Raw genomic sequence first — 26670 nt, 5'->3', positions numbered from 1 at the left:
AAACTGCCATTCCTGTGGGACATCAGTACAAAGTGCAATTTAGTATTTTTAAGGAGCCAGGGATATTCTTTAAAGCCATCATTACTGTTCTGAGGCTGACTCCCTTGGGCTGTCTGTGGCGTGGAAAGAGAAAGGTGATCACCTTTAACTGTGATGCTGAGCAGAAGCCCAGTTTATCTACTCTAATCTACCTTGTGGAAGAGTCTGTCTCTCCACTGGTGATGAAATGAGACTAGAGAGTCAAGAAGCTAAAGCAAAAGCTGTGAAAGTAGTCCTTATGAGCCATTCACAGTCCAGGAGTTAGAAGTTTTCCCTTAAGTTTTAAAAATGTGCTGTAACTCCATTTGCAAGGTAATTGCATCCCGAATGAAATGAACTGAGATATGGAGAACCACAAAAGATAAGTATCCTATTAATAGGAAACACTTCTGTACTGCTTTTCGGGGGAGCGGGAGAAATATTAAAGGCCAAATGATCTGTGAATCTGCTACAAGAAGGTTAGAATAAAAAAAAAGAAATAAAGCCAAAGCAGAAAAAAACGAAATTAAAACCTTTGAGAACTTGCCACACTGCTTTGCTTAGCTTTTTCCCTGGGCAGTTTCCCCTTCCCTTTCTCTTTTCTCCTTTCCTGTCCTCATAGGTCAGCAAGACCTTTTTCCCCAGAAAGCTGTGGCTTTGCATATGTGAGGTGTGGGAACTGTATTCCTCCCAGAGCAAACGGGCCATATGAAGAAAATAATGAAGTCTTCTATTGACCTGTAGAGGAAAATGATAGGAATGAATCAGTATTTTTTCATCACTGATACTTTTCAACATTTAGCAACTTTGTTTTCCTTCTGTTCAGATATTTTTCCTTGTCTTTTACATGTCTTTTTTGTGTTTTATGCTAGCACTAGATAATGAGAAACCCAAGCTGGCAAATCACCTGAAAATTCTCCTGAGGGACAACGTAGAAAATTCCCTCTCTTGCTCTTTCATTCTGTCTGTGTGCACATATGGATATGTAAATCAAAACAATGATGTAGTGATTATGTAAATCCATGAATTGATTGCCTGACAATCAGCAATGCCTCCCGAGTATTTAAACTAATTTATTTTACATTTGAAGAAATTCTTCTTTACTGTATATACATATCAGACATCTGATCAAAATACAATGAAATACTTGACTGAGGAGGAGGGAGGACATAGAAGTAGCAGCACGTGCTAATTGCTATTTGGTCTTTTTTGGCTGAAAGAGTTTAGTTTTGAGATTTGAATAGATGAGTTCTTTTGGGACCAATAAGATAGTAATAATGCATGGAAGGCAGGCAAAGTGAGGTAAGAATTCTGGAAAATTAGTGTAGAACCCAAAGGGGAAAGCGGGGAAAAAAGCCATTCATATATAAACTTGGATTATCACACTAGCAAAGTAAGTATAGACTAGTGATGGGTGACACGTCTCCTACCACATTTGTTAATTCCATAGGTTCAAATGACAGCTTGTGTCACATACTACCGCAATTTAACATGTATCTTAAGTCTCAGAGCCAGCAGCTGCTTTGTTCTGTAAAAGTTGCCCCTGGATTCAGGCAACTTCTAAGTAGCAGAGCGACTCCATTTTCTGCTGGCACCTCTACTGGCATTTGACGTTAAATTGAGGAAATTCCTCCTGCTCCAAGTTCCTCCTGCTCCTTCCCCAGAACACTAGTGGGCCCCCAGGCAGCCACAGCTGCTCCACTTTTTGAGGAAGGCTGGAGGTGACTTTCAAGCAGGAGAGCAGCTGGTGCCTTCCCCGCTCCACTGCTCTTTTGGTGTGAGGTGACTGGAAAGGCAGTCTGCAGTTCCCCTCTCTCATTGTCCCACCTCCTCCCCTTCCAGTGCTGGACCCTCCTTATAGTCTCACTACGTTCTTCTGAGTCTCTTACCATTCTTGTCAGATTGATTTGACATTATCATCACACTTAAGTGATCTGGCAGTACATTTTTTGGTGTTCAGAAATTTAAGTGGCACTGTTCATATTACAATGTAGGAGCACTGGATTCTGACTTGGCTTGTGGAAGGGGCTCCCGTGTATGTGTGAGAAGGGTTGGAGAAAGCATCTTCCTAGTCCCTTGTGTTGTAGGTAGACTCAAGCAGTCTTGAAACAAGTTGAAACTCCAGAGGTAAAAAAATCCTATATTATATTAAAGATACATAAATGTGCATAGGCATCAGAGCTGTAAGACATTACAACCTCATGGCCTTGTTTCTGAACTGCTTGGCAGGAAGCTGTGTAGCATAGTGTCAGGAGGTACTGTGTCTCACGAGCTGTTCTTCGTATCTAGTCTGTACTGGCACTATAGGTAATATTCTCAAAAAGGTCTAAATAGCATAGGGGGATTTCTGAGTACCTTTTTATTAAAAAAATAATACTGTTAATGTCCTGTAGTTTCTTAAAATTTGGGGTAAGACCATATTTTCTTCAGTTCCTTTGTGTTTGAAAACAGTAAGGCTGATATTGTTGAAACTTTAAATAAGCATTTCCCCTCAGTCTCTCTCTAAAAAAGTCAGCCTAAAAGATGAAGATTTGAGACAGTTGCAACTACCTGGAGAGGAGCCTTTTAGCATGGAAGTGACTTTAACCTCAGTAATCTTCAGTCCTACTACCAGGGTAGCACAAGCATGAGTTTGTTGAAAAATGAACCCAGATGAACTCTGTGTAGATAAAGAGTTATGGTAGAAGTATAACAAATTTATTAAATACAACATATTATTTATAGAAGTATATGATTAAAATAATAGAAAACAGAAAACGCATTCTAAATACTACTATCTCTTTTTTTACCTTAGAAATTGTTGACGGCAATGTGAAAATGACTCTGGGTATGATCTGGACTATCATCCTTCGCTTTGCTATTCAGGATATTTCAGTGGAAGGTAATAGTAATGCAACTATGTAAAATAATCAGGAAATTTGTTTAAAGACATTTTTATATGAATTGTACACAAAGGAGATGAGTGTTTTAAAAATGAATTCTTTTTTCACGGAAAATGATACTGCAAGTTCCCTCCCTGGTGACAAAATTGATTTCTGGAGGGAAACAGTAATTACTCTCCTTATCCTGAGAGAGATCTTGAGCCAGCTTTCTAAATGCAGAAGTCCGGGGCATGTCTCTCAGTTATAGAGATTTGAAACATGCCTGTGTTTCTGAGCTTCAGTGGCCTGAAACTATGCTGTACCCTATATGGTGGTCCTATTTCCAACATACTTTTTCAGTCCTGTCCATTTCTCACATTCTTTGAAAATATTATCTGATTATACCCCTCTTTTTTCTATCACTTTTTTCCCCCCACTGCTTCAGAATTTTTTCTCTTAACTTTCACATGGTAACTGGCTCCAAAAAGTGTGTTGTAGTTACAGTACTCTTTAAATCAAGTCTATGCTGTGAAAAGTCTAGAATTCTAGAAACTAATCTCAATTTTCAACAAAAGTAGAGTCAATTCAAGCTCTGCATGCTGTCCTGCCCATAATTTGTGGGACATTAAATGTGGACCTAATGGTCTATTTGATCTTTTCTATCCTTTATTTATGCATTCAGATGCCCATAGGGTTCAGATAATGAAGGTATTTCTTCAGCACTTAACGCTTCCCCATAAGCAAATGGACTGACACTACATGCATATTTCATGTAGGCACCAACACAATCTTTTCTGTCTAGTTCTATTATATTTGTACTGGGTATTTTTCTCCAAATATACATTCTGCTGTCCAACCCATATAATTTCTTAAACTTCTGATATCCCAGAACTATTGTGCAGGCTGAGACTCTAGTCTGAGTTGTTCCAGTTGAGGTGACCTCTGTGTCCTAATGAAGCCCCATTAGTCCATTTGTATGAGTATCTTTTAGGATTACATGTTGGCTTGTGCCAACCAGTTTCAGGTGGCTGACCACGTTTAAGATGACAAGAAATTAATTGCTTGAGCACTTTTTACATTTTTCCTTTTTTTGCTCCCTGGTGTCCTTTACAGAGACCTCTGCCAAAGAAGGGCTGCTGCTGTGGTGTCAAAGAAAAACTGCTCCTTACAGAAATGTGAACATTCAGAACTTCCACCTGAGGTAAACTTCCATTATTTCAAGGGGTAGAAGCAGTCTAAAATATTTTAGGTCAAATTTTTCCCACAGTTGCGTAGATATATTTTTGACAGGAGGATTTCACTCTTCACTGTTAACTAGACTTTTTTCAAATTCAAATTCATGCTCCGTCTTCAGAGTCTTATTTTGGTTAGCATTTGGCTTATTTACCATGGCTTCCATAGTTACTGTTCAAAAGAAAAAAATCCATACTACATACAGAATGACCATATTACATTATTAGAGGTCCTTCGTATATGGGAATATCTGAGCACTGCAGCATAGTGACTTGGCAAATGAGAGCCACTGTAGGTATAGACTGTTCTTGGCAAAAATATCAATGTGCTGAGCATGCAAATATCTCATTATGATGAATCAGTCTTTATTATTTTGTAACGTAGCTGTAAATAAGGAGGCAAAAATGCACTCAGTACACAACAGCAGCACTTTAAACATGTTTGTTTTCAGAATCAGGATCATTACCTAAATTGGAAAATTTAGTGAAGCTCCAGCCTTGTAGTTCTGTGTTTTCATTAAGGGCTAGAAAGGGAGTTCCAGGCCATATGCAGGCTGCCTGGTTTGGGGATTTCACCGGGCTAGGTCCTGTAGCTCTGCCGGTGACCCACCTCATTCAACTACATGACTTGCCATTTGCACTGTTTAACCATGTGATCTTGCCTTCCCTGAAACCCTTTATAGTACTTACAACAAGAGCTCTGTATTACGGTGTTCCGGGGTTTTGAATTAATTCTCAATGTGCAGCACCTAAAGCACATGTAGTGATAGAGAAGATACAGTCCACACATGCATCCACAGAGAAAAAGAATTTGTTTGATTTACAGTCCCTGTACTGCCTTTAAGAGATCTGAAATTTGTTATGTGTTATTTTCCTTGAATATATAGAGGTATATTTCAGTAGAGCTTTATATGGATGCGGGGTATACTGTGAGTTACTTTATCAGAATCTTAGTGTGTATACATACATATTCTGCTCTGATACATGGTATGGGGAAAACATCTTGAATGGAAATACCTTGATTAATATTTGGGTTGATTGACTCTTACAGAACTACTTTACAATGGGCTGTCCAGACTGTTTTAGTCCATACCTTTTGGAAAAAAGCATTTTGTTAGTTTGGTGCTCATTTTGATTCAGTTTTACCTCCTGCATGTTTTTATATTATACAATGTATGTATATTCTGCTTAATTACATTTGTATTGGAGACGGTTCTGTTATTTGAAGGATCTACCCAGACATCTCAGTGACAGGGATTCTAACAGTAGTTAATACTGATTAGTATCACACAATTACTGCACAGGATAAGACCTCGAACCCGCAGTCCCAGTGATTGCATGACGTGTTTACATGAAGTATCTTTCAGAACAATTGCTTCTGGCTGAAATGAACCTCTCATAATCTTTCTAAATAGATGTTATTTGTAGCTCTGTTCATTGCCTATTCTTGCCTCGGAAGGTAGTGGGCCTGATGTCACACTGAAGTGTCAGAGCTCAGATAGAAGCTGTTGTATGTGTGAAGTGTTATAAATAAACTAAGCTGATTTATGACTTCATATTTCTATGAGCATAACATGGTTGTGCCATTAAAATTGTCTGAAATAACTGACACAGAAAAAGCCAATTGCTTCAGCAAATTCAAGTAATTGCAGGTTTGCTCTCCGTTTATTTCTTCGCAAACATGCTGTAAATGTAATAGGAGATTATGTACTTTCATTGATGAATGTGTACTCTGAGCTATCCTGGAACACTGCACAAATTAAGCAATTGAAATCAGGGACTATTGCACATGATGTACACTGCCTAGGAAGTATTATGGAGTCCTTAAGTGTGTATGGACTGTAGAGTAAGTTATGTACTACAGGAAAGTGTATAGTAACAGAAAAGCTCAGAGAGATGAGAGTTGACAGGACGCAAGTGTCAGCATTTGACAGGAGAGTTCCTGCTTGATTTTAAGCCTTAAGCAAGGATCAAACTGTAAAATACCATGACTTTATTAACTATTTTTTTCCATTCTATTTTTTGTTGTAAAGCTGGAAAGATGGCCTTGGATTATGTGCGCTTATCCACAGACACCGACCTGATCTTATTGACTACTCCAAGCTAAATAAGGTCATCAGTCTGGGTGGTACAGCATGCTGTCCTGCAGTGATTTGGCTCACTTCTGGTTTGCTTAGCATGTTTTCTAAGACACAAGCTGAGGAGTGCGTACTAACTCTGACTGGCTTTCTAAGCTCCCTCCAAACAAATGAGTGACATGGAGGAAAGGACCCCATGACTGTCCTGTGTCCTTCTTTCCTTCCCATTACAATGACTTCAGCATTTAATTGCAAGTAATCTGGTCCTCAGCTGCTAGGTAGTTGATGAAGTCTTTTATACTGCCCAATATGGATGTTAAATCAAATACACTGGAATTCACCATTCACCGCTGATAGTATTGTACAGTCCATCCTGTTTTGTATCTGGTGTAAATGACTAGATTGCAAAGCAGTAAACAATGAGATGATGATTAATCATAAAAGTCCTTGGAACAAACACTACCCTTGGCATTCAGAAGTATACAATAAGTTACTAGTCTTACATAGAAAATAATCACCAGTTCTTATATTATACTTCTACCTATACTTCCAGACAAGTGGAAACAAAACTGATATCCTGACTTCCTTAGGTAGTACCTCACGGGGATTACAAAACTATTTTATTACAGTGTGCTACTTACGGCAAATGCACATTTTCTAAAAGGTACCAGCCACTTTGGTTTGAGAGGTAGGAATGAGAAGCAAGTAATAATGTCAGAATTTCTGGGTGCCATTACTGAAGAATAAAACTTAGAAAGAAAGTGGAATGTTGTTTCACATTAGCTCTCAGTACATACGCACCATTTTCTGCTCTCTGGAATGAATGCATCTGGAGGTCTCACGTAAACACCAGTGAAACAGAGAAGTTAATCATGGTTTTAATTTGTTGAATGCAACTTTTCATTGATGAGAGAGACTGGTAGATCGTAGACTATATTTTCCATTTCATGCCATTCCATTACAAATTGGCTTTACTAGTGGAATCAACTGTTATCAGAAAGCCTTTGATGAGGGAAAAGATGAATGAATGAAATGAAATTATTGGAAAATTTAGTGTGCTTTATATATATGTTAAATGCATGCTGGGGTTCCCAGGGTATGCAGTGATGAAAATTAAATGAACTTATTCCTAAACACATAAGGTTTTAATTTAGGCAGTTGTTAAGATGACTGCAGATCTGAACCAAAGAGCAAAATATTAGCCATCAACACCAGCTTGTTCTCTAATCCTGTATATAACCTTTCCTACGGATAAACAGATTCATGGTATGACTAAGCTACCTGTCTCTGTGAACATGTGCTTAAGCATGGCACAAACAGAAGTTAGTTTGATTGAGTTCATGCTTTGAAAAGTGGTACACAGTACTAAAAAACTTCACAGTATAACCATCCTATATATGAGGGCTGAGAAAAGGGAATAGAACATCAGCAGATCTGCTTCAGCATTACTATTTCCCTCTGAGAGGTTTCCAAAATAGGAAAAGGTCAGGTTTCAAACTGAGGCTGAGCTGTGGCACGTAAAGCACATGCAGAAAAATCCTAAAATAGATCTTGCTTTTCTGGCCTGGCTGTGTTTGATTGACTGCTCATTTTGGTTACATTAACAGCTGTCTTGGTGTCTTGTTTCTTGGTTTCTTATCTCCTGCATGCTGTCCTTTCCTTTTCTCACCAATGTGTTTTGTGTGAACTTGTAGCTGGAAAGATGGCCTTGCTTTCAACGCCCTTATCCATAGACACAGGCCTGATCTTCTTGACTATGACAAGTTAGATGAGGTATTTCTTTAGCTGTAGCAGAGATTTTTAGTTACTGTGGCTTGTAGTTTTGTTTAAAAGGATGGGTGATGGAGATCTCCTCCAATTACTCAGAAGTTGCTGTGATTTTAAACAAATCCTTTACCAGTGGAGCACTGTTTACTCATGGACTTAGTACCAAGCACACAAATAGGAGGTGCTCATCATTCATCCATAAGCAAAGTGTTTTAACTTAGTCAATAGGTCTCACTTAGATTTAGTGTATTTTTCTCCAATTTAATTTCAGTAGGAGTTTTTGTATACACATTTAGTAAATGTTGTATTACACATGGTGTCTTGTGTAATAGTAAAAATAAGTTCATGGGTTTTAAATATTGTCCGCATTTTAAGTTCCTCTTAATGTCAATGATGCACAAAACTGCTAAATGATGATAGAGTGAGAACTTATGATTAGAGGCTTTGTATTCTATTATACCCAAATTGTTAGGTTTCAAAATGTAGACTCTTCTTCATAACATATTTTATTGAACATGCAGCTTTTAAAGGAAAGGCTATCTAGTATGATATGTTTATAGAAGGACGTGTCATGGGCATTACTACTTATGATACCTGGCATATGTATGTGCATGAGGAACAGACTTCTGTGAAACTCAAATAATTACTGTGATTCCATAGTAAGTAATCTTACTAATTTAATTTCAAAGTAACGAAAGAAATATGCTTGAGAGTAGATCCCTTTATAGGAAGTGTTTGTATTCAAATGGAAGCCCTGGAAATTCCCTACAGAAAACCTGTTAACGTTTTTTCAGTGCCCTCCAACATCTCTAGCTTTGCTCTTCTGTGTCCTATATTCCCAATCTCTCTCTGTAGACATTGGCATTGTTCAGAGTGGCTATGATCATTTAGCAGTTTGTGAATATGTGAAAATAATAATAGCATTAATAACATGAACTGCCATTTCACATAGGGTGTTTTCACTCCAAGCTGATACGGGAAGGCTGCCTTAAGAGCAGCCCTCATCTGACACGCTCTTCTGTTGTCAGCAGTAGCTGTCTGTAGTGTAAGACATGAAATACATGCTGTTTATCTGAACTGTGCTCACTGCTTCCTTTCTCTTTCCTTCAAAAACCAAAATCAAAATCTCAAACCCAGAGGAAGTTCTTGAATTTCCACAGCTCTAAAATTCGATTTATAGAGGCGTTACAGATTGCTCTGTCCAGGCCAAAACTGGAAAGATTTGCTCCTTCTGGAGAACTGATCTGTCTGTGCTTGCTTCTTCTCATGCGTGCACCTGACCAACAGAGACTCCATAGAATTCTTATCCCTGTAATATAATGTATAGTAGGTATAAAACATGCAAGACTAACTTTGTGATGAACAGTCTAGCATAGCCTACTGGACCAGTGGCCTTGACTGTACTTACTGCTGTATTTCATTCAGAATTAGCTCAGAATTATGAGTGTACATTATCTATGTTTCCCTGCAGAATACATTTGGAGCAGAGTCCTAGTGGTACATAACAGCTTATTAATGTTTTCTTTTGAAAGTATAGCAGTAGATAGACCAAAATTTCATATACCTATACTCTGCTTTTTGAAGAACAATAGTTATGACTCCAGTTTGCAGTTTGGAAAAACAGAATAAGTTTTAGTGTACCTCCTGTAGTCTTGCTTCAAGGAAAAACTTTTATCTTTGACTAGCTGTATTTTCTTCTTTAATGCAGGATGACCCCATAGGAAATATCAACCTTGCCATGGAAATTGCTGAAAAGCATTTGGATATCCCTAAGATGTTGGATGCAGAAGGTGAGAGTTATAGCTTACTGAAGTTTGTGTTACTTACACACAGGAGACAGTAACACTTCTTCTGTTTTGTACCTAGCAAATTTTCAACATTCCTTCCACGTGAATCATAACGGAGCAACCTGCTTTGTTTTCAAACAGTGTTTTCTTTCTTATTCCCCATGTACTAGATAATTTCACTTACTTTTTGCTTTATTCCTTATTGTTTGTTATTTATTATAGTTTGTTATTTATTATAGTACTTTGGACCCTAACCTCTGCACATGGCCCCACTGTGATAACTGAGGTGAAATGCAGGATCAAAAGATAATCCTTGCCTTTAAGAAATTAAAATCTAAATGTAATAAAGGGAAATACAACTGTTAGCAGCTTAAAGCATATTCACTTTTTAAAATGTTTAAGGGAAAGGGCCAGAAATGGAAATAGAAGTACAGAACTTTCAAAATATACTAACAACGTGCCTCCTATGAAAGAGAGCTAGGTTGAGGGAAGCATTTTTTTGGTTTATTTTAATCATAAACCTTTTGCAGTGATAGTTTTAACAAATAGTTTCACATTTGGTTTCTCCAATAATCTTTAGAGTTTGTTGACAAATAACAAGGAAATATTTATTAAAGTTTCCTGAATTTCTTCAAAGTAACCAAACTTTTGTACTCCAGGCATAAAATGGTGCCAAATTACTGGAATTTGCCCACACTTGTTCAAAGCATTCTTCTCCAAGTATGCAGAATCTGCTCTGGTGGCTTTTCTGTAGAGCAGTGATAACATGGGAGTTATCTAGAGAGCTCAAACTCAGTGTGTCTGCTCCCCTTGAAGTCTTTGGTAGGAAAGTTAGGCCAATACAGGATGATTTGGAAAATCCATGTTGTAACCTCTTCATTGAAGAGGTTTCTTGGTTTCACCTTCATGCTTCAAAACTAATTGGTTTCATTTTTTCAATTGCAATTCCCCTTTCAAGCACCACTTAATTATTTTACTCTGAAATACTGTGCAAGGAATAAACAGAAGTGCTACCTCCTTACCATTGAACAGATCCTACTATCATTCTCCTTTCCTCATTTTTTCTCTTCACATACGATGGAAGAAACGTCATTTTCCCCACCAGATTTTCTGCACATTCTAGCCCTTATCTTACTATTCTCCTTCTTGGCAGGGGAGGGGAATATGAAATCGTGCTTCTTGTAACACCCTCTAAGTATTCACCATCACTTTTTACTCTCTTTACTTTGCAAAGTTTTGTTCACAACTATGTGAAGTAGATGGAAAATCAGTAAATACATTGGTCCTGAACTTAGATATCTCGCTGTTAATATTAGAAATTGTCACCTCATTCCTGGGTCTTTTCACACCAGTATCTTCCCTCTCCTTATGTTGGCAGGAAACCTTGCAGCTTGCACTAGCATCATTCATCACTCAGCTGTAATTGGTGTAAACCCACCTTTTTCTGCCTTTCTCTGTTAAGTATTGAAAAGGTCCATTTTTACCAATGTACCCATGCCTTGATTGCACCCTTTCTATGCTTTTTCCTGCTCTAATAGGGACAAAGCTATCAGCCAAGCCAAACTCTTCTGTGATTTATGCTGTTAACTAAAAAGACTGACTGGCGCAGGGATTGCAAAACTGTTACCATCCAAGCTTTTCTTAGCACAAAATGTGTTTCTCGACTGCAGGAGTTCTACAGGTTTCCAATATATGTAAATACCCTGTCAGTCACAGGGATCCTGTGCTAATGTACACTGTATGCCCTCCTATTTTGTGGCTGTCAGTGGCTGTGTTTAACTCTGGAATAATTCTAGTCATGTAGATGAAGTTGCTTTGGAGCGAGAGTGAGGCTGAACCCAGTAGATCTGCCAGCCATGCCATCTGCTTGGAAGTTTCCGCAAACCAGAAGGTAGCAATACCCTTCTGTACAGTCTCAGCCTTCAGATGTTTTGCCATTTCAGGCAGAGTTGTATCTTTTCCATTTACTGATTCCTGAAGCTTATCTAGCTTTGCACTGATATCAGTAAATAGATGCAACCTGAATAATGATGTATTTATTTTGAATCCTTACAGCACTGAGGTGGCATCATCAGCATAATCTGATGGAAATACCTTGTGAGAATTTCTGAGCAGTTAACCCTCTTCTCTCTACACAGATGTAGTAAACACTGCCAGACCTGATGAAAGAGCCATTATGACTTATGTTTCCTGTTACTACCATGCATTTGCTGGTGCTCAGAAGGTGAGATTGTAGAAGATGGATCAGATCTCATCCTTCACCTTCTGTCTTGTTTCTTTCAGCAGTTTCTCCTCTTCTGATCTTTTCCTCACTAGTTACTAGGACAGCGTCTTAGAGCTGAGCTCATTTCCTGTTGCCTGATTCTCTCTGTGAGCCACTGTCTTGGTAGAGCCAGTAGTAGTCTATCCATTTGTTCCATAGAAACAAACCTTCCTGTCTCATCTTTCTGTATATTTACTGATAATATCCAGTAGGTTTTTGACAGCTTGTTACTGAATGGGATAGAGGACATTATTCTCTTTAACTGAGCTTGTGTGCATTCATTTGAAGCACTTTTAAAAATGCAAGAGGAAAATAAGCTCATAGTGAAAAAACAATTTCAATAGCAGAATGCCATCTTTTTTCTCCCTGCTGGATATTATTCCTGCTACAGATGTTAAAATCATCATAACAGATGCTCAGAAAATAAACCCTTCTCTTATGCTTTCAGGATTGTTTTTAAAATGTTAAATGCTTAATGGTAAGTACAAACAGCAACATAAAACGTTGCTACTATGCAAAATAGACACAAAAACATACATAGACATCTCAGAAGAGCTCTGGAATCATGTCCTAATGAAAAGAAGGAAAATTTTAAAAAGCAAGGCAGTTCAAAGTTGGACATATTTCAGGTATTAGTAATATAAAGAATACTGGTATATTCTGCTAAGGTTATAATTAATCCACATGCAACTTTAGAGAACATCTCCCTAGATCAAAATGTAGTCTGTCTTTCCTGTGTCTTAGTCAAAAAAACCCCACATTCTAAGTCACCAGACATATGCATGCCAGTTCTTAAGCAGATAGTCCTGGTAAAATTTTAATATGTATTGTCACTCCCACTGTGATAATACTGCAGGATCAAGCTTATTAAAAAAATTCCACCTCTTTGTAAGAGCTTATGTTGAATTTCTGGTGTATGTTTTATTCTGTCAGCACCCATCAATCTAACACTAAATTTTTTACAGCTTTGTAGAATTTCTGGAGTACAGAGCTATGGACAAGAAAACAGTCAGAATGACACTATGTTGTGCTTTTATTTATTCATCCTGTTTTCTACTCTTCGATTCTTTTTTTGTTTTGTTTTCATTTCTCACTGCCTCTTGTAGATATTGTGAACACTCCCAAACCTGATGAGAGAGCTATCATGACATATGTGTCCTGCTTCTACCATGCTTTTGCTGGAGCAGAGCAGGTATTAATCAACTGTCCCTTCAGGTTGCTGTGTTTTTGATTGGTTGTTTCACATTTCCACTAGTTTATTAAAAAAAAACTAATTTAGTACTTTGTGCTTTAATTAACAATTGCAAGTATTACTTGAGCACTAATACTTGTTTTTAACCAACGCTTGAACTTGTTTTAGTTAAATGTTGTGTAGCAAGTTGAACTTCTTTAATTCCAATGGACATTCCTGTTTCTAATTTTGGGTCTTTATGTGGTGATTCTGAAGACTATTTCAGAAAAACTGTATGTGAAGAAACTGTGAAATGGAGTTGTTGTTTGTTGCTACATCAACATCTTATGCGATTGCTGCATAAAAGAATGTTTGACTTTTGGAGATTGAGACTATTCTAGACTTACTCATGCTGAGTAGTAATTTAGGGCTAGATTTTCAAAAATGCCTAAAGATGCAGAAAGGCACAGAAGACATCCAACACAGTATTTGTGCCTGGTTCCCACTGAAGCCAATGGAATTATTTGCGGATCAAAGTACTAGTATAAGAGGCAAGAACATCAGCAGCAGATCTGTCATACAGGATGGGATTCTCACTTACAAATGTGGCATTTCCCGCTGTTCTGCTTCATACATTTCTAGCCTACAAATGGCCATAACCTAATTTATGTGAAAAAAAATAATAAAGAACTCTTAAAGTAGTTGTTATTTTTCCTTCATCCTGAGGATTTAAATTCCCTTGCTGTCTGGTAGGCCCCTGGCACTTTATCAGAGCACATCTATGCTGTTGCACCCTCTTGCTTCTAGGTATGAAGGGTTTGCTCTTCGTGCAAAAGGGAGATTACACATACTCTGTAACACAGGAGTCTATGCAGATATTCGTTTGATTAGATGTACTCCAGACTCACATTTGTTTGAAAGTATAGATCTGTTATGTCAAGCTATTAATGTAAATTTTAAATATGGCACAGCTACACAGTGCCTTCACAAATAACTTTGGCAGGAGGCATGAAAAGATTTGCTGTCAGTGGTTGAGCTGCTTATATTGTCAAGGCTGTATGTACATATGACAGATATAGAGTGGTCTTGGACTCCTGAATCACACGGGGTGTCTTTCCAGTGTGGCTAACAAATCTAATATTTTTTGGTGTGATTTAAAAAAATTAACCTAATGGGATAACTTTAAGAATGGCCTAAGTCATCTTTGAAAAGAAAAGATTTATTAGACAACTATAATGGCAGTGTGAAATTTCCCCTTGTATAATAAGGCTTCATTGTACAGCAAGGTGACTTCTGTGCTGATCTGTGCCTTATTTAGGCCATTGGAATCTGTGACTACAGAAGGAGGGTAAATATATATCTAAGTAACCTAGGAGGACAAATCAACAACTATAAAACAATGTGATTTTTATTTGCAGCAGCCACATTCTCTCTCTTTCTCCAAGCCTGTACCTTTCTCAAAATGTGCTTCTGAATATGTCCTGTTTATTTGCTGTGTTTTACAGGCTGAGACGGCAGCTAACCGGATCTGTAAGGTGCTTGCTGTGAATCAGGAAAATGAGAGGTTGATGGAAGAGTATGAGAGACTAGCAAGTGAGGTAAAGACAGCTGTATTTTTAACATGGTGATAATTACATTCATGAAATACCGAAAGCTGAGAGATTCGTGTGCTGTCCACAAGATAGCAAAGTAAAGACACTGTGAGGGTAAATCTCACAGTGGCAGGGTACAAAGCTCAGTTGCGCAAGATGTCAATGTTCAGGTGACTCCTTTGCCACAGACTTCCTGTGTGACCTCCAGTAAGTCACTCAGTCTCATTAATGTTCCAAAAAGGGTGTTTTGAGGACTGTCATCGGTCTGCCCCAAGACCAGGTTTGCTGTCTGTAATCTCCAAAGACAGCCATCCTTGACCACATGTGGTACATACATCCTGCAAGCCCGCTGGCTTTGTGTACTGCAAAGCACACCTGGACAGGGTTTCTCAGGGTGTTCACAATGCCCCTGGGAACACAGGCAGCAAATGAATGAAGAAGGGGGCACATTGTGCTCCTCCTGTCCTTTCTTGGTAAATGGCAAATTTGTTGAGTCAGGACTACAGGTGTGTAGTGCACAAGTGAGAGCTCCCTTGTCTTTACTGCATAACCTGCACAAACATTCTGAGATCATAGACACAAAGGCAGTAGTGCTACATTGGCACTAACGAACTTCTGAGTGAAGATTTTTATATTACTTCAGTTACTTGGCTGGTGTCTATCCTGATCTCATGCTTATGACTACCTGAGACATCAAGACCAATACTTTTGAAAGTGGCGAATGATTTTGGGTAACGCAGGTTTTGAGTAATTAGCTAGAGACACCTTATGTGTATGTGTGTTCATCTTTCTGAACATCAGGGTATTTCTAGAAATATGATGAAAAATTATTCTAGAAATCTGCGCAAATTAGTAAAAAAGTATTGATTAGCTTTGAAAATCTTGTGCTTACTTGCCATTAAGGCACTGATACCAACTGAAGTCAATAATATTAAAATGGAGCAAACTTGATTAGGATTTGTGCATTCAATCTGATCTTTTTTTGGTTGCTTTTTCATTGCCTTTATTTCAATTGTTTGTGTTGGTTTGAAAGCTTTTAGAATGGATTCGCCGGACAATTCCTTGGCTGGAAAACAGGACCCCAGAAAAAACAATGCAGGCTATGCAGAAGAAATTAGAGGATTTCCGGGACTACCGCCGGAAACACAAACCTCCCAAAGTCCAAGAGAAATGTCAACTGGAGATCAACTTCAACACCCTGCAGACAAAACTGAGAATCAGCAATCGGCCAGCTTTCATGCCATCAGAGGGAAAAATGGTTTCAGTGAGTAAAGGAGGCATCAATATTCCATTCTCTTTTTTATCAGTGTTCTCACAAAAATTTCGACGTGAAGGATTGAAATGCCATTTTAAGTCATCCTCAGAAACTTTAGTTTGTTGCACTTTATCAATATCAAACCGCTCTTTTTACAAGTTCCATTTCATTCTAGAATCTTGCTTTCTCTTAAGCATGGTTCTGCCTCTTTGAAGGCTTTCTCCAAGAGCAAATTGTCTTGAGACATAAGATGATACAGAGCTTCCTTTGGGAGTGTTATCAATGCTTTTCTATCAGTGAGGCCAAATATTGTTTATTTAAGTATAACTCACAGTGTTTTCACTGACATTTTGGTCATCAGACTTACAGACATTGCTCAATATATGTTTCTGCTTTTTTCTACTTTTGAAATTAAATTTTGGTTTTTCTTATGTCTGTGAAAATAATAGTCAGTACCAAGAATTCTCATCTGCTGATAAGTATTGTGAGTTGACTGTGGGTCAAAACATTTCCTGTGGAATATAGCAAACCTGTTGCTGTACTCCGTTCTATCATTGTGTTTTGGGTGCTCAAATTTGATAAACAGATGATTGCACTATCTGAAAAGGGCCATTGTCCACTCCCCATACACGGAAAATAAGGGGCCTGTCACTTCAGTTTCCTACTCATGCCTTTGAGTTTCTGAGGAAGCTCGCAAAACTTTGTGCACCACAGAAAGTGAAATGAGTTTGTATTCCAGATAAAATATGCGCCAAATCCTCTTGACACTAATAATTTTGCTATTGTCAACTTCCGAGAGCAAAGCACTTTTATTTTGATAAAAGATAGGTATGTCATAACAGAACATGCACATTGTAAAATGGGAGGTAAAAGCAGTATATTGTGAAGACACTGAACATATAGCTATGCTTGGAAGCTATTTGTATAGGGGTTTCTTTCATGGACCGACCTGAATAGGGCACGCTATTAAGAGCAGATGTCTGAACTACAAGACTTCCTGAGCTGCCTGACAACATTTTCTATGATTCTGTGATTTTACAAAAACTGGACATAAAAACTTCTTTTTGGAACAAAATTGTGAATGAATCAGACAGAAATCTGCAAATTTGGATAAAAAGAGATTATAGTTTCATCCCTTCTCTCCCATGTATTCTCTTCACAGGATATTGCCGGCGCTTGGCAGAGACTTGAACAAGCTGAGAAGGGCTATGAGGAGTGGCTGCTGAATGAAATACGAAGACTGGAAAGACTTGAACACTTGGCTGAGAAATTCAGGCAGAAGGCTTCCACTCATGAACAGTGGGCATATGGTGAGCAGAGATGGCTTTTAACATTTTTAATGTTTTAATGTTCAAGGTTGAACTGTCAGTGCTGAATATTTGCCAGCCAGAAACTGGCTCGTAAGTAGTTTGGACAGTTTTAGAAACCTAAAATAATAACAGATAAAATTGCAGGTTTTGTTAACTATAGTTGTGATCCTAATTTGTAGGCATGTTGCTAATGAAATGTAACTGTAAAAATCATACTCTTGAGGTAGTGAGTCAAACTCGATGGGAATATTCAGCATTTGAATACAGGCCATTACTGCTAATGCATTCCTATGTATTTGTACACCAGCAATCCAATGGGGAATGCAGTGACACCACTGGTTAAGTGTGAAATTGTTAACAGAGTTATTCTGAGTTGATTGTCCTTTGGCCATCGTGATGTTTTGAATAGTCCACATAAACTACATAAAAATGGACTCATTTCTGCTTTGCTCCATACCCTGGATTACACCCCATTTATAGTTCTGGTTTTTAATGGTAACCTAACCTTACGTGTAGTTGTAACAGCTATCGGATCATACACTGGCAAATGGTTTTGTTGCGGACCATTAAACATAGATCTCCTCTGTCATCCCATTGTTTGCTCTGACAACAGTCTTCCTGCTTCTGCCATGCTTCTGGCTTTTTCCAGCTAGAATCTTTTCACACTGTGAAAGTAGACGAGAGTCCATCCCGTAACACAGTTGCTGGAAGCATACAAGGCTGTAAATGGCTGCCAAGAGATACTAGAAGGGAAACTACAGTGTTTATCAGCCCTAAGAGCCCGTTTTCTGTGCATAAGCTACTCATGGTGACATGTTATGGCTGTTATGCAGGGAAAACTTCACATAAGCTGGTACATAGCAAGCAAAACAATAGGCCCTTCTCCGTCTAGAATTCAGAGCTGTGTAATGCCATGCAGTGAGCTGCAGTTGTAGGGGCTGTCTGTATGGATCCACTTGTCCAACATAGGGGCTACTGAGGAGTAACATTTCAGTTTCCGATTTCCTCTTTGCTTCTCTAGCCTTTCGTAAATAGGTTGGTATTTTCCACTTAAAATTCAGTGTTTGATACAAAAGGCAGCCACACATCTTTTTTTTTTTTTTTTTTGAAGTGCTGAAATGAATAATGAATTGTAGGCAGAACATGAAAAAGAATAACAGATCATTAGTAAGAATGAAGCTGAGCATGGCAGTGTGATTTCTAGTTTTGTAAGTTTACTCTACAAAAGACTTACCACAATCGTTTAGAGCCCCAGTTTTTGCCAACGTGCCATTTTTATGCCATTTTCTCAAGCAATGTAATAGTCGCTATTTTAGACCAGTATAAACAGCCTATGCAAAAACCAGGGAATTACTGAGAGATCTTTAGAAATATATATTTCTAATTAACACTGTTGTGCTGACAATTTGCTACTGATTTCAGTGGGGGTGGGACTTCATCTCATACATATGATTTTCACCATGCCTCAGTTTAAAAAGTTGACTAGATTTGCAATTGTTCTAACCAATAAATTAATAAAAATGACTAATATTTTAATTTCCTCTTCCAGGCAAAGAGCAGATCTTACTTCAGAAGGATTATGAATCTGCTTCTCTGACAGAAGTCCGCGCCATGTTAAGGAAACATGAAGCTTTTGAGAGCGATTTGGCTGCTCACCAGGACAGGGTGGAACAGATCGCTGCCATTGCCCAGGAGCTGAAGTATGTTCCATTTAAAGGCTTGCAGCTGCTGACATTTAACTTTGCGATAAACTCTTTCCAATGAATTTGATAGTGTCATAGGTACCAACGTAAGAATTCCAGAGATAGCTTCATAAGTATATTATCTGAGCTGGTCACTGAGACCTTTCCCTCATCTCCCCCTTACCCCCAACCAAATATAGCTATTCAACTGACCAAAATTATTTGAAAACAAACATTCTAAAATTGACTTAACAGTAATCTTTTAGCATTAGCTCTACTGATAAGTCCATTGTGTATTGATGGGAATGCTGGAGGTGTTATTTCTCAGTTCATATGGTCTGCTGAGAGATACTGCCTATGAGTTTTTTAACTTAGAAAATAATTTCACTTACACCGATTACAGATCAAGCATCTTCACTTTAAAATCAAGTATTTTCCCACAAGTATATTGGTCCTTCCAAAAGGCTTCACATCCCTATAGTATTGGGTAATGCACTGACTTTTCTGAAGATTTAACTGTCTCTAGTATACTTACTTTCACAATCTCTTCGTATTATATTTGGAAGTGCCATTGTCTCCATTTTACAGAAAGGGCAGTGGGGCATATGGGTCATGCAAGCAATCAAGCACAGAAGCTCTCCTATAGGAGAGCAGGAGTTTTCACCCTCATTTCCATCAGCTTAGCCACAGGACCAACACTTGCTCACTCAGCATACTATGCCCAGAGAAAACACAGCTGAAGCTGAGAACAATTCTACAACACATTTAGGCTGCATCTGTGCTGTTGACATCAGCTACATAGGTCAGGGAGGTGAAAAGTCAAGGCCCCTGACTGACAGACACCCTCGTGGCAGCAGAAGCCCTGAGTGTTGATACAGTTACTCTGGCTAAACCCTGTCTTTATCGGTGGAGCTTGCTTTTGTTTGTGGGAAGGTTGTTAATTCACCGGCGTGAAGCACAGTTTTGTCAGCAAAGCTCTGCCCACCCTGACAGGACTGTAGTGTTACACACCGACGTCCCTATTCTGGTAAAGTTGTCTTGGTGTGTACACCAAGCTAAGGACATTTGGTTTTATAATCTTATGCAGTTAATTGCAGTCGTTTTGTACTGTAAATCAGTGGTGCTACTCCTGAACTTAGCAATTTGGCACATACTTAAATTCATTGCTCACCTGCAGTATAAATCTGTAAAGCCAACAGGAACAAGTGTGCAGTAGTGGTCGAAACAGGAGCCAAGATCAAAATTCTCAGATTCCTGCCCTTGGCTTCAGCTCTCCAAGTTTCAGTTTCTCACCTTCTTGAATAGGCAAAAGAGTTACTACTCAAAAATCAAGTGTTAAAAACATGTCCTCTTTTCACTTTGTGAAGGACCATGGCTCATAAATGGCTCCACATCATTAAAAATTTAAAAATCAGAGTTGTCTAAAAATGTAGTTCATATCTGATAGCAGCAGCACTTACAGTAATTGTATAATTCAAATGGATTTAGAAGAAAAATTCTGTTTTTCAAGATTATTTAAAGGAGGAAAAGTAAAGCACAGTGGGCAGAGTAAGGACTGGTTTTCAGTCAGTGTGAAAGAAGTCTGAAAAACACAGAGAATGGAGATTTTACTGAGTATGGGAGCTTATGAAACACCTTCTGTCACACCTTGATCTCTGTTGTGGAGTTATTTGTTCCTCTTTATACTGAACAAAGTTTCTGAAACACCTAATAATTGCTAATTCAGCTTCAGCTTTACTAGCGATGAGAAACTTTGGGAATCTAGTATACATAGCACAGCATCTGCTTACCAGCGTTTTCAACCCTGTGTCCTTTACCTCTGGTGAGGCCAGTGAACACTGTATCCTGTCTATTTTAGGATTGTCTCTTCTCAGTTGTTTCAGTAATTTGCTGTGTGAAGTTAAACAAGTTATTTGTGGCCTGGGCTGCAAAGGTGCTGAAAACCCATTGCTTTTAGAGATGCTCTACTTTGACTTCTCTGCTTCTCCATACAATGGGGCTATCAGTGCCTGATTTTTCACTGAGACTCAGTAGCCCAGTTAGGCTTAATGCCCTTGGAGAACACTGAATGAAAGGTCATAAAGGTCAAGCTTTATTATTAGCTGCAAGCAAATGGGCAGCTTCTATTTAAATACTGATGTGAATTATTTATACATAATTCCTCACCAATGAAATTATGGAGGAAAATGCTGATTTCTTGCTCCATTCATATTTTTAAAGAAGGATTGACTAGTGTCTGAATGCTAAGGAATGTGCACTGGCACCTGATCCAACGCCTCTTGAAGTCAATGTGGGTATTTTTTTTTTTTTTTTTTTGTTGTTGTTTTATCACTGGATCAGGCTCTTACAGAAATCATCATCATCTGTGTCTAAACTCCAAGCCAGTACACCTCCATGTTTTGTTTTAGTCAATCTCTTGGCTGCCTAATGTTGCTGTTTTAAAGGAGAACAATTGCTGTGTTACCTTTAACTCTACCAGTTACAGTTTCCTGTCCTGATACTTTCTGCTGCCGCAGCTCAGCCCACTGTGTGCTTAAGGTTAAAGTTGCTAAAAGCTTGTTGATTGGTGCTGTTCAGATAAAGGATTTGTGTGTGTGTGCAAGCAGGTGATTCCAGCCAGGATGCTATAAGATTGTTGTGTTCCAGCCTGTGTAGACTTAGAAATCCTTGGCAATGAGGCATGACAAGGCTTGGACAGGGCTATGTACAAAGCTGGAAAAAGTCAGGAATTTCTAAAATGGGATTTGCCATTTATGACATAGCAAATGCTAAATAGAACTTGAGTGAGCTGTAATATGAAGTGCCATATTCATTTATGGTCTTGTGTGCTCATTTCGATGTTTTCAATCATCAGGATAAAATTTTTGGAATGTAGTTTCTTGCATATCCGTCACTTTTAGTATAGCAACTTATTTTCAACCAAGACGACCACTATCTGTAACGCTGATTTGGAGAGTCTTTTTGCTTCTGGAAACCTGGGCTCAAATTGTGCTTACGTGCATGATTAACATGAGCCTGGTTCTGAAGCAGTGCTAAAGCATGTTGCTCAGCAGGTTATTTTTGTGACACTATCACTGTTCCTAAAGTGATCTCATACTTCAGTGCTTCTCTGGATCAGGACAAAATTTGACTAAATTTGTAATTCTTTACAGATAAGATTGAACTACTTGTAAGACCAACAGGAACAGTTTAATGATTTTTAAATTCCAAACAGTGTAGATTTCAAATAACCAAACAAATAGAAATTACTATTCTCCTGGAAGCTCTGTAACACCTGTGCAGCAGTACTTTGTGTATGCATCATAAGCAAAACTTCTTTTTACAAAATGTGAAATCTAGTCTCTTCACAGCTTCAATGTTGAGAGAGGTACAAAAATTAATAGGATGAGGAATGTAAACCTGTGTTTTATTTCCAAGTAAATAATCTCCTATGAGTTGTTATTTCTTCCTCTTCTGCTTTGAGCAGAAAAATGTTCTTTCACACATATAATACACTTATTTGAATTAAACTATGGCAGGCCCAGAAAGGCAGTTGAGCACACTGTTTAATGCCACTTGATGATCTAACTTGTGAGTTTTGACCCACAGTTGCCCTTTTTAAAAGTTCTTTTGATAATATATTTCTCCTACCTATTTGTCCATGGCACATATCCCTGGAAGAAATAGGATAGCAGAGATCTTATGGGAAGTGACTGAACCTCCCTGGCAGAGCTGGTGGAGGAACGTTGCACATTACCTTCCAGGACTTTGACCAGAGCTGGTACAATTAGTCCCTCACTTTCATGGAAGGACACCTGCCCCTTATCCTGATCGACAAAAGGAGCTAAGCGATCCATTGAAGCAAAAATAAAATTTGCAGTACTCTCAGGGATGTGACCTGGAGTATCTGGAAAAATACCCTGTTCATATTCTGGTATATTAGATTTGGTATGTGAAAAGAGACCAGAATACAAATCTCCACATCCCATGCGCTTAGTGAGCTCACAGCTCACACAGGCGCATCATCTAATAATCTCCACATGCTATAATGAAAAAAACCAACTTTCAGAAAAGACTCATAGCAGCAAAATATATCTCAGCCTGTTTCATCCAAAACTCCATGCTTCTGAGTTAAAATTTCTTAACAAATAGATGACACTTGTTGCATCCATTGAAGGCTAACAAAAAGGCTTGCTCTAAAGGAGGAAGCAAGTTTTTGAGTTAAGGAGCCTTTGTATAGTATGGCTTGCTGGCAGCTTTCTCCTGACATATAATAGTTCTACTTTCACAATTTTGGGCTGCTTTTGTTATTTTGTAGAATTGTTATGGCATTTTATTTTTACCTGTTTTACCATTCTTCACTTCCAACAGTCGATTTATGGCAGCACACCTGAAGCCTCTTTTAAACAGAATGGTTCACATACTTCTCAAATTTATCCCAAACCAGATTGCTCTGACTGAGCTTAGAGGAGGAAGCATGAACTCTGTCCCTGGCCTACAGTGTAGCTTCATGGAGGAAAGCTGCCTCTGTTCTCATTTTGTCCTCTGTGAGTGACCTGTACATCCCTCTTGCCAATTGCCTAGAGAAGAATGCTCAAAAGAAGGGAACAAATTCTGTCTGCATTTAATGTCTTGTTCAAGCTTTAAAGTAAATCTTAGTTTCATATTGCCATGCTGTCACATAATCACAATCTCTGCAATGTTTAGTACTGGGCAAAGTGTCCTCAAGGAGCAGCCAAGAGCTAAATTCAGTGGATGATGATACACCAATAAAAGTGAGCTTCCAAAGTGCCAAACGCATGTATTTTATTATGGTCATCATGGCTGCAGCAGAACCAAGGGGATTATCTGCCACTGAGATCAAAAATTCAATTTGAGACAGACTCAGTGCAGAATCTCAGGACAGAGCCTTAAAAAGTTGTTCCAGTCTTAGGCAGAATAGTAAGTTGCTTTCTGTCAGGATAATATCAGCCTATTAAGCAGGTGAAAAAGCAATGCTAACTGCTACATCCTTTGTGGGTGCACTGATTCATGCTGGTGGCATACCTGGGTCTAGAGATGCCTGTTCTCTGAACCAGCCAGTTCTAGGGTGTAGCTCTGTGAGGAGTTCCTGGAGAGGAAGATGAAAATTGTTCTCTGTGCCCCAGATCTGGGCAGCCCCTATTAGTATTGCCAGGCCTGTGAGAGAGAGATTATGCTTTGAATGCAACCTGAGGTCTGTTTCTCAGTTAAATAATTTCAGAGCATATGAGGCTGGAAAGGATCATTGGATTATTTAAAACGAAACGTATATTTCAGGCCAATTAATTTAAAACTGTACCAATCTTCAGAAACTTGATAAAGCCTCAGACTGAAGCGTTCTGGTCTTCAGGAGATCAGATTGCTTGTGCCACAGGAATAGCTGAGACAAAGATGGTTAGACACCTTAATTTTCTTTAATACCTGGATGTCACAGATGGATACTTGATTTTTCTCACAACACAGGAGGTTGGTCCTGTTCCTGTGCTGTACTTCTTGAAATGCTGAATGTCTAGATCACACATGTCTATACTGCAACACTTGCTTACCTGGAGAACAAATATTGCAAAAAAGAGGGGAAGAATTACTGAGGGCCGGTGGAAGAGTGTGGGCCATGCAACTGCTCCTGTCTTTCAGAAAGTCACACAGATTTTTGTCTTCACTCTTTCTTAGTGAACTGGACTACCATGATGCTGCAAGTGTCAATGATAGATGCCAAAAGATATGTGACCAATGGGACAGCCTGGGAACACTTACTCAGAAAAGGAGAGAGGCACTGGAGGTAAACCGTATAACAATGATCAGCTGAAGCAGAGAGGCGGGAATAAACCATTTGTTTCAGATCCGGAAACAGTGCCATTGAGCATCCACTTTGGAATCCAAACAGCAGTAAACCCTTTCCTCAGATCTCCATCTCATTTTGCTGTGGTTTCATCTGCAAACAGTTTGAATTGCTCACAGCAGACTCGATAGTGCTCAGCTGCCAAGGACAGTTCTAAAGCAGCAACAAATGGCATGCAGTTTATAGCACCACTCTTTGGGAATTTCATGTCCAGCAAGGATAAGAAAAGCCATTAGGTGCTCACCTTTTTGTACTTGTCTGAGCTTAATCAGGTGAGGTACAGGATAATGGCCAGCACTGGGTTAATTTTTTTGGCAGCAAGTATTCCAAAGCACTGAGATACTCTCCAAAACCTTGTTCCTTAAGGAAAGAGGAAGTCACACACATGTATGCCAAGGTGGAAAACATATGTTTAACTCTTCCTTTTTATACTTACAATAAATTATTGAAGTGAGATTGGCAGATTTTAATTGATTTGCAGATAGATCACAACAACAAAAATACTTAAAATATCAGTAGTGAAAAAGTAATTTCACCTGTTATCCTTCAAAGGCATACACCCCTTTTAACATGCTGGATATGAGACTAACTTTACTGCAGTTAGTCCTATTGCCCTGAGTGAGAGTCCTTAAAGCAGGTGGTGAAATCATACAATCAATTGCTTTTGAAAAGATGAGGCATGGCTCTGTGCATGGGTGGGTATGTGTATGGAGTTAGGTCTTGCCCTAGTAACAAAGGAATGTACCTTTCCCAACCTGTACAGAGGACGGAGAAATTGCTCGAAACAATTGATCAGCTTCACCTGGAGTTTGCCAAAAGAGCTGCTCCTTTCAACAACTGGATGGAAGGTGCTATGGAAGACCTACAGGACATGTTTATTGTTCATAGCATAGAGGAAATTCAGGTAAATGGTTGTCTATTTTTTGGCTTACAGTCATAGGGAAAACAAGAGAGGAAGCTTTTCCTTATTGGAGAGTAGAACACATGTAAGAAAAAAAAACATATCTGTCTTGACATTTTCTTTGTGATAGGCAATGTCTGCTCTATTATAAATGGGGAATAAATATTCCAGAGATCATGGAAGAAGTGATGGTCCTGGTAATGTCAATGAGGGCTGTTCCATGAATGTATCTATATGTATTATTTCCTGTATCTACAGCTACATGTCGACAGGGTGTTTGAGAGGCTGAGAGAGGAGCTCTGCTTATTTACTGCAGATCTTCCAGATGTTGGAAGAAACATTAACGTTTTCATCATTTCCCTCTCTGTTTCTGATTTTAGAGTTTAATCTCTGCACATGATCAGTTTAAAGCTACTTTGCCAGAGGCAGATGGTGAAAGACAGGCCATATTGTCAATCCAGAACGAAGTTGAAAAAGTTATTCAGAGTTACAGCATGAGAATAAGCGCAAGCAATCCTTACAGCACTGTTACTGTGGAAGAGATTCGTAGCAAGTGGGAAAAGGTAATGTATGCTAAATACATAAAGGACATTGTAACATAGCATTCTAGTTCAGGAATACTGAGAATATTCAGAGAACTTTACAATAAATCTGTAAATTATTCTGGATCATCAGATGCCAGAATGAGCTTTCTACAGTATCTTATGCTCTCCCTTATGTTTGCTAGGCTCGCTTCACAATATCCCTTGCTCCCATCACTCAATATTACCTACATCCTTTTTGGCTTTTTGGCAGGGCAAGAGAAGCACGTGTTGGGGCTAGTGCGGAGCTAGTGGCTGACCAGCGAATGGGCCAGGGGGTGCTGTCAAAAGAACAGAAAATTACTGTATTCTTTCTCTCAGTATAAACAGTAG

General features: G+C 38.7%; 1 protein-coding gene across 1 annotated transcript in view; it reads left to right on the top strand.

Annotated features, from left to right (window-relative positions):
* Positions 1 to 26670, top strand: part of ACTN2 (actinin alpha 2) — a 69065-nt gene that overhangs the window by 28934 nt on the left and 13461 nt on the right. The window contains exons 4-15 of the mRNA XM_009463639.2: positions 2813 to 2899; positions 3993 to 4080; positions 6145 to 6223; positions 9665 to 9746; positions 13113 to 13198; positions 14683 to 14775; positions 15803 to 16033; positions 17187 to 17334; positions 18884 to 19034; positions 24687 to 24795; positions 25619 to 25759; positions 26137 to 26319. Coding sequence (XP_009461914.1) covers positions 2813 to 2899; positions 3993 to 4080; positions 6145 to 6223; positions 9665 to 9746; positions 13113 to 13198; positions 14683 to 14775; positions 15803 to 16033; positions 17187 to 17334; positions 18884 to 19034; positions 24687 to 24795; positions 25619 to 25759; positions 26137 to 26319 — 1478 coding nt within the window. The remainder of the gene's footprint in view (positions 1 to 2812; positions 2900 to 3992; positions 4081 to 6144; positions 6224 to 9664; positions 9747 to 13112; positions 13199 to 14682; positions 14776 to 15802; positions 16034 to 17186; positions 17335 to 18883; positions 19035 to 24686; positions 24796 to 25618; positions 25760 to 26136; positions 26320 to 26670) is intronic.

The sequence above is a fragment of the Nipponia nippon genome, unplaced genomic scaffold (genome assembly GCF_047370975.1).
Source record: "Nipponia nippon isolate SJK-2023a ecotype South Korea unplaced genomic scaffold, ASM4737097v1 scaffold_4, whole genome shotgun sequence".
Taxonomy (NCBI): Eukaryota; Metazoa; Chordata; class Aves; order Pelecaniformes; family Threskiornithidae; genus Nipponia; species Nipponia nippon.
Note: the sequence above shows the minus strand (reverse complement) of the source record. Positions and strands in the feature narration are given on the sequence as shown.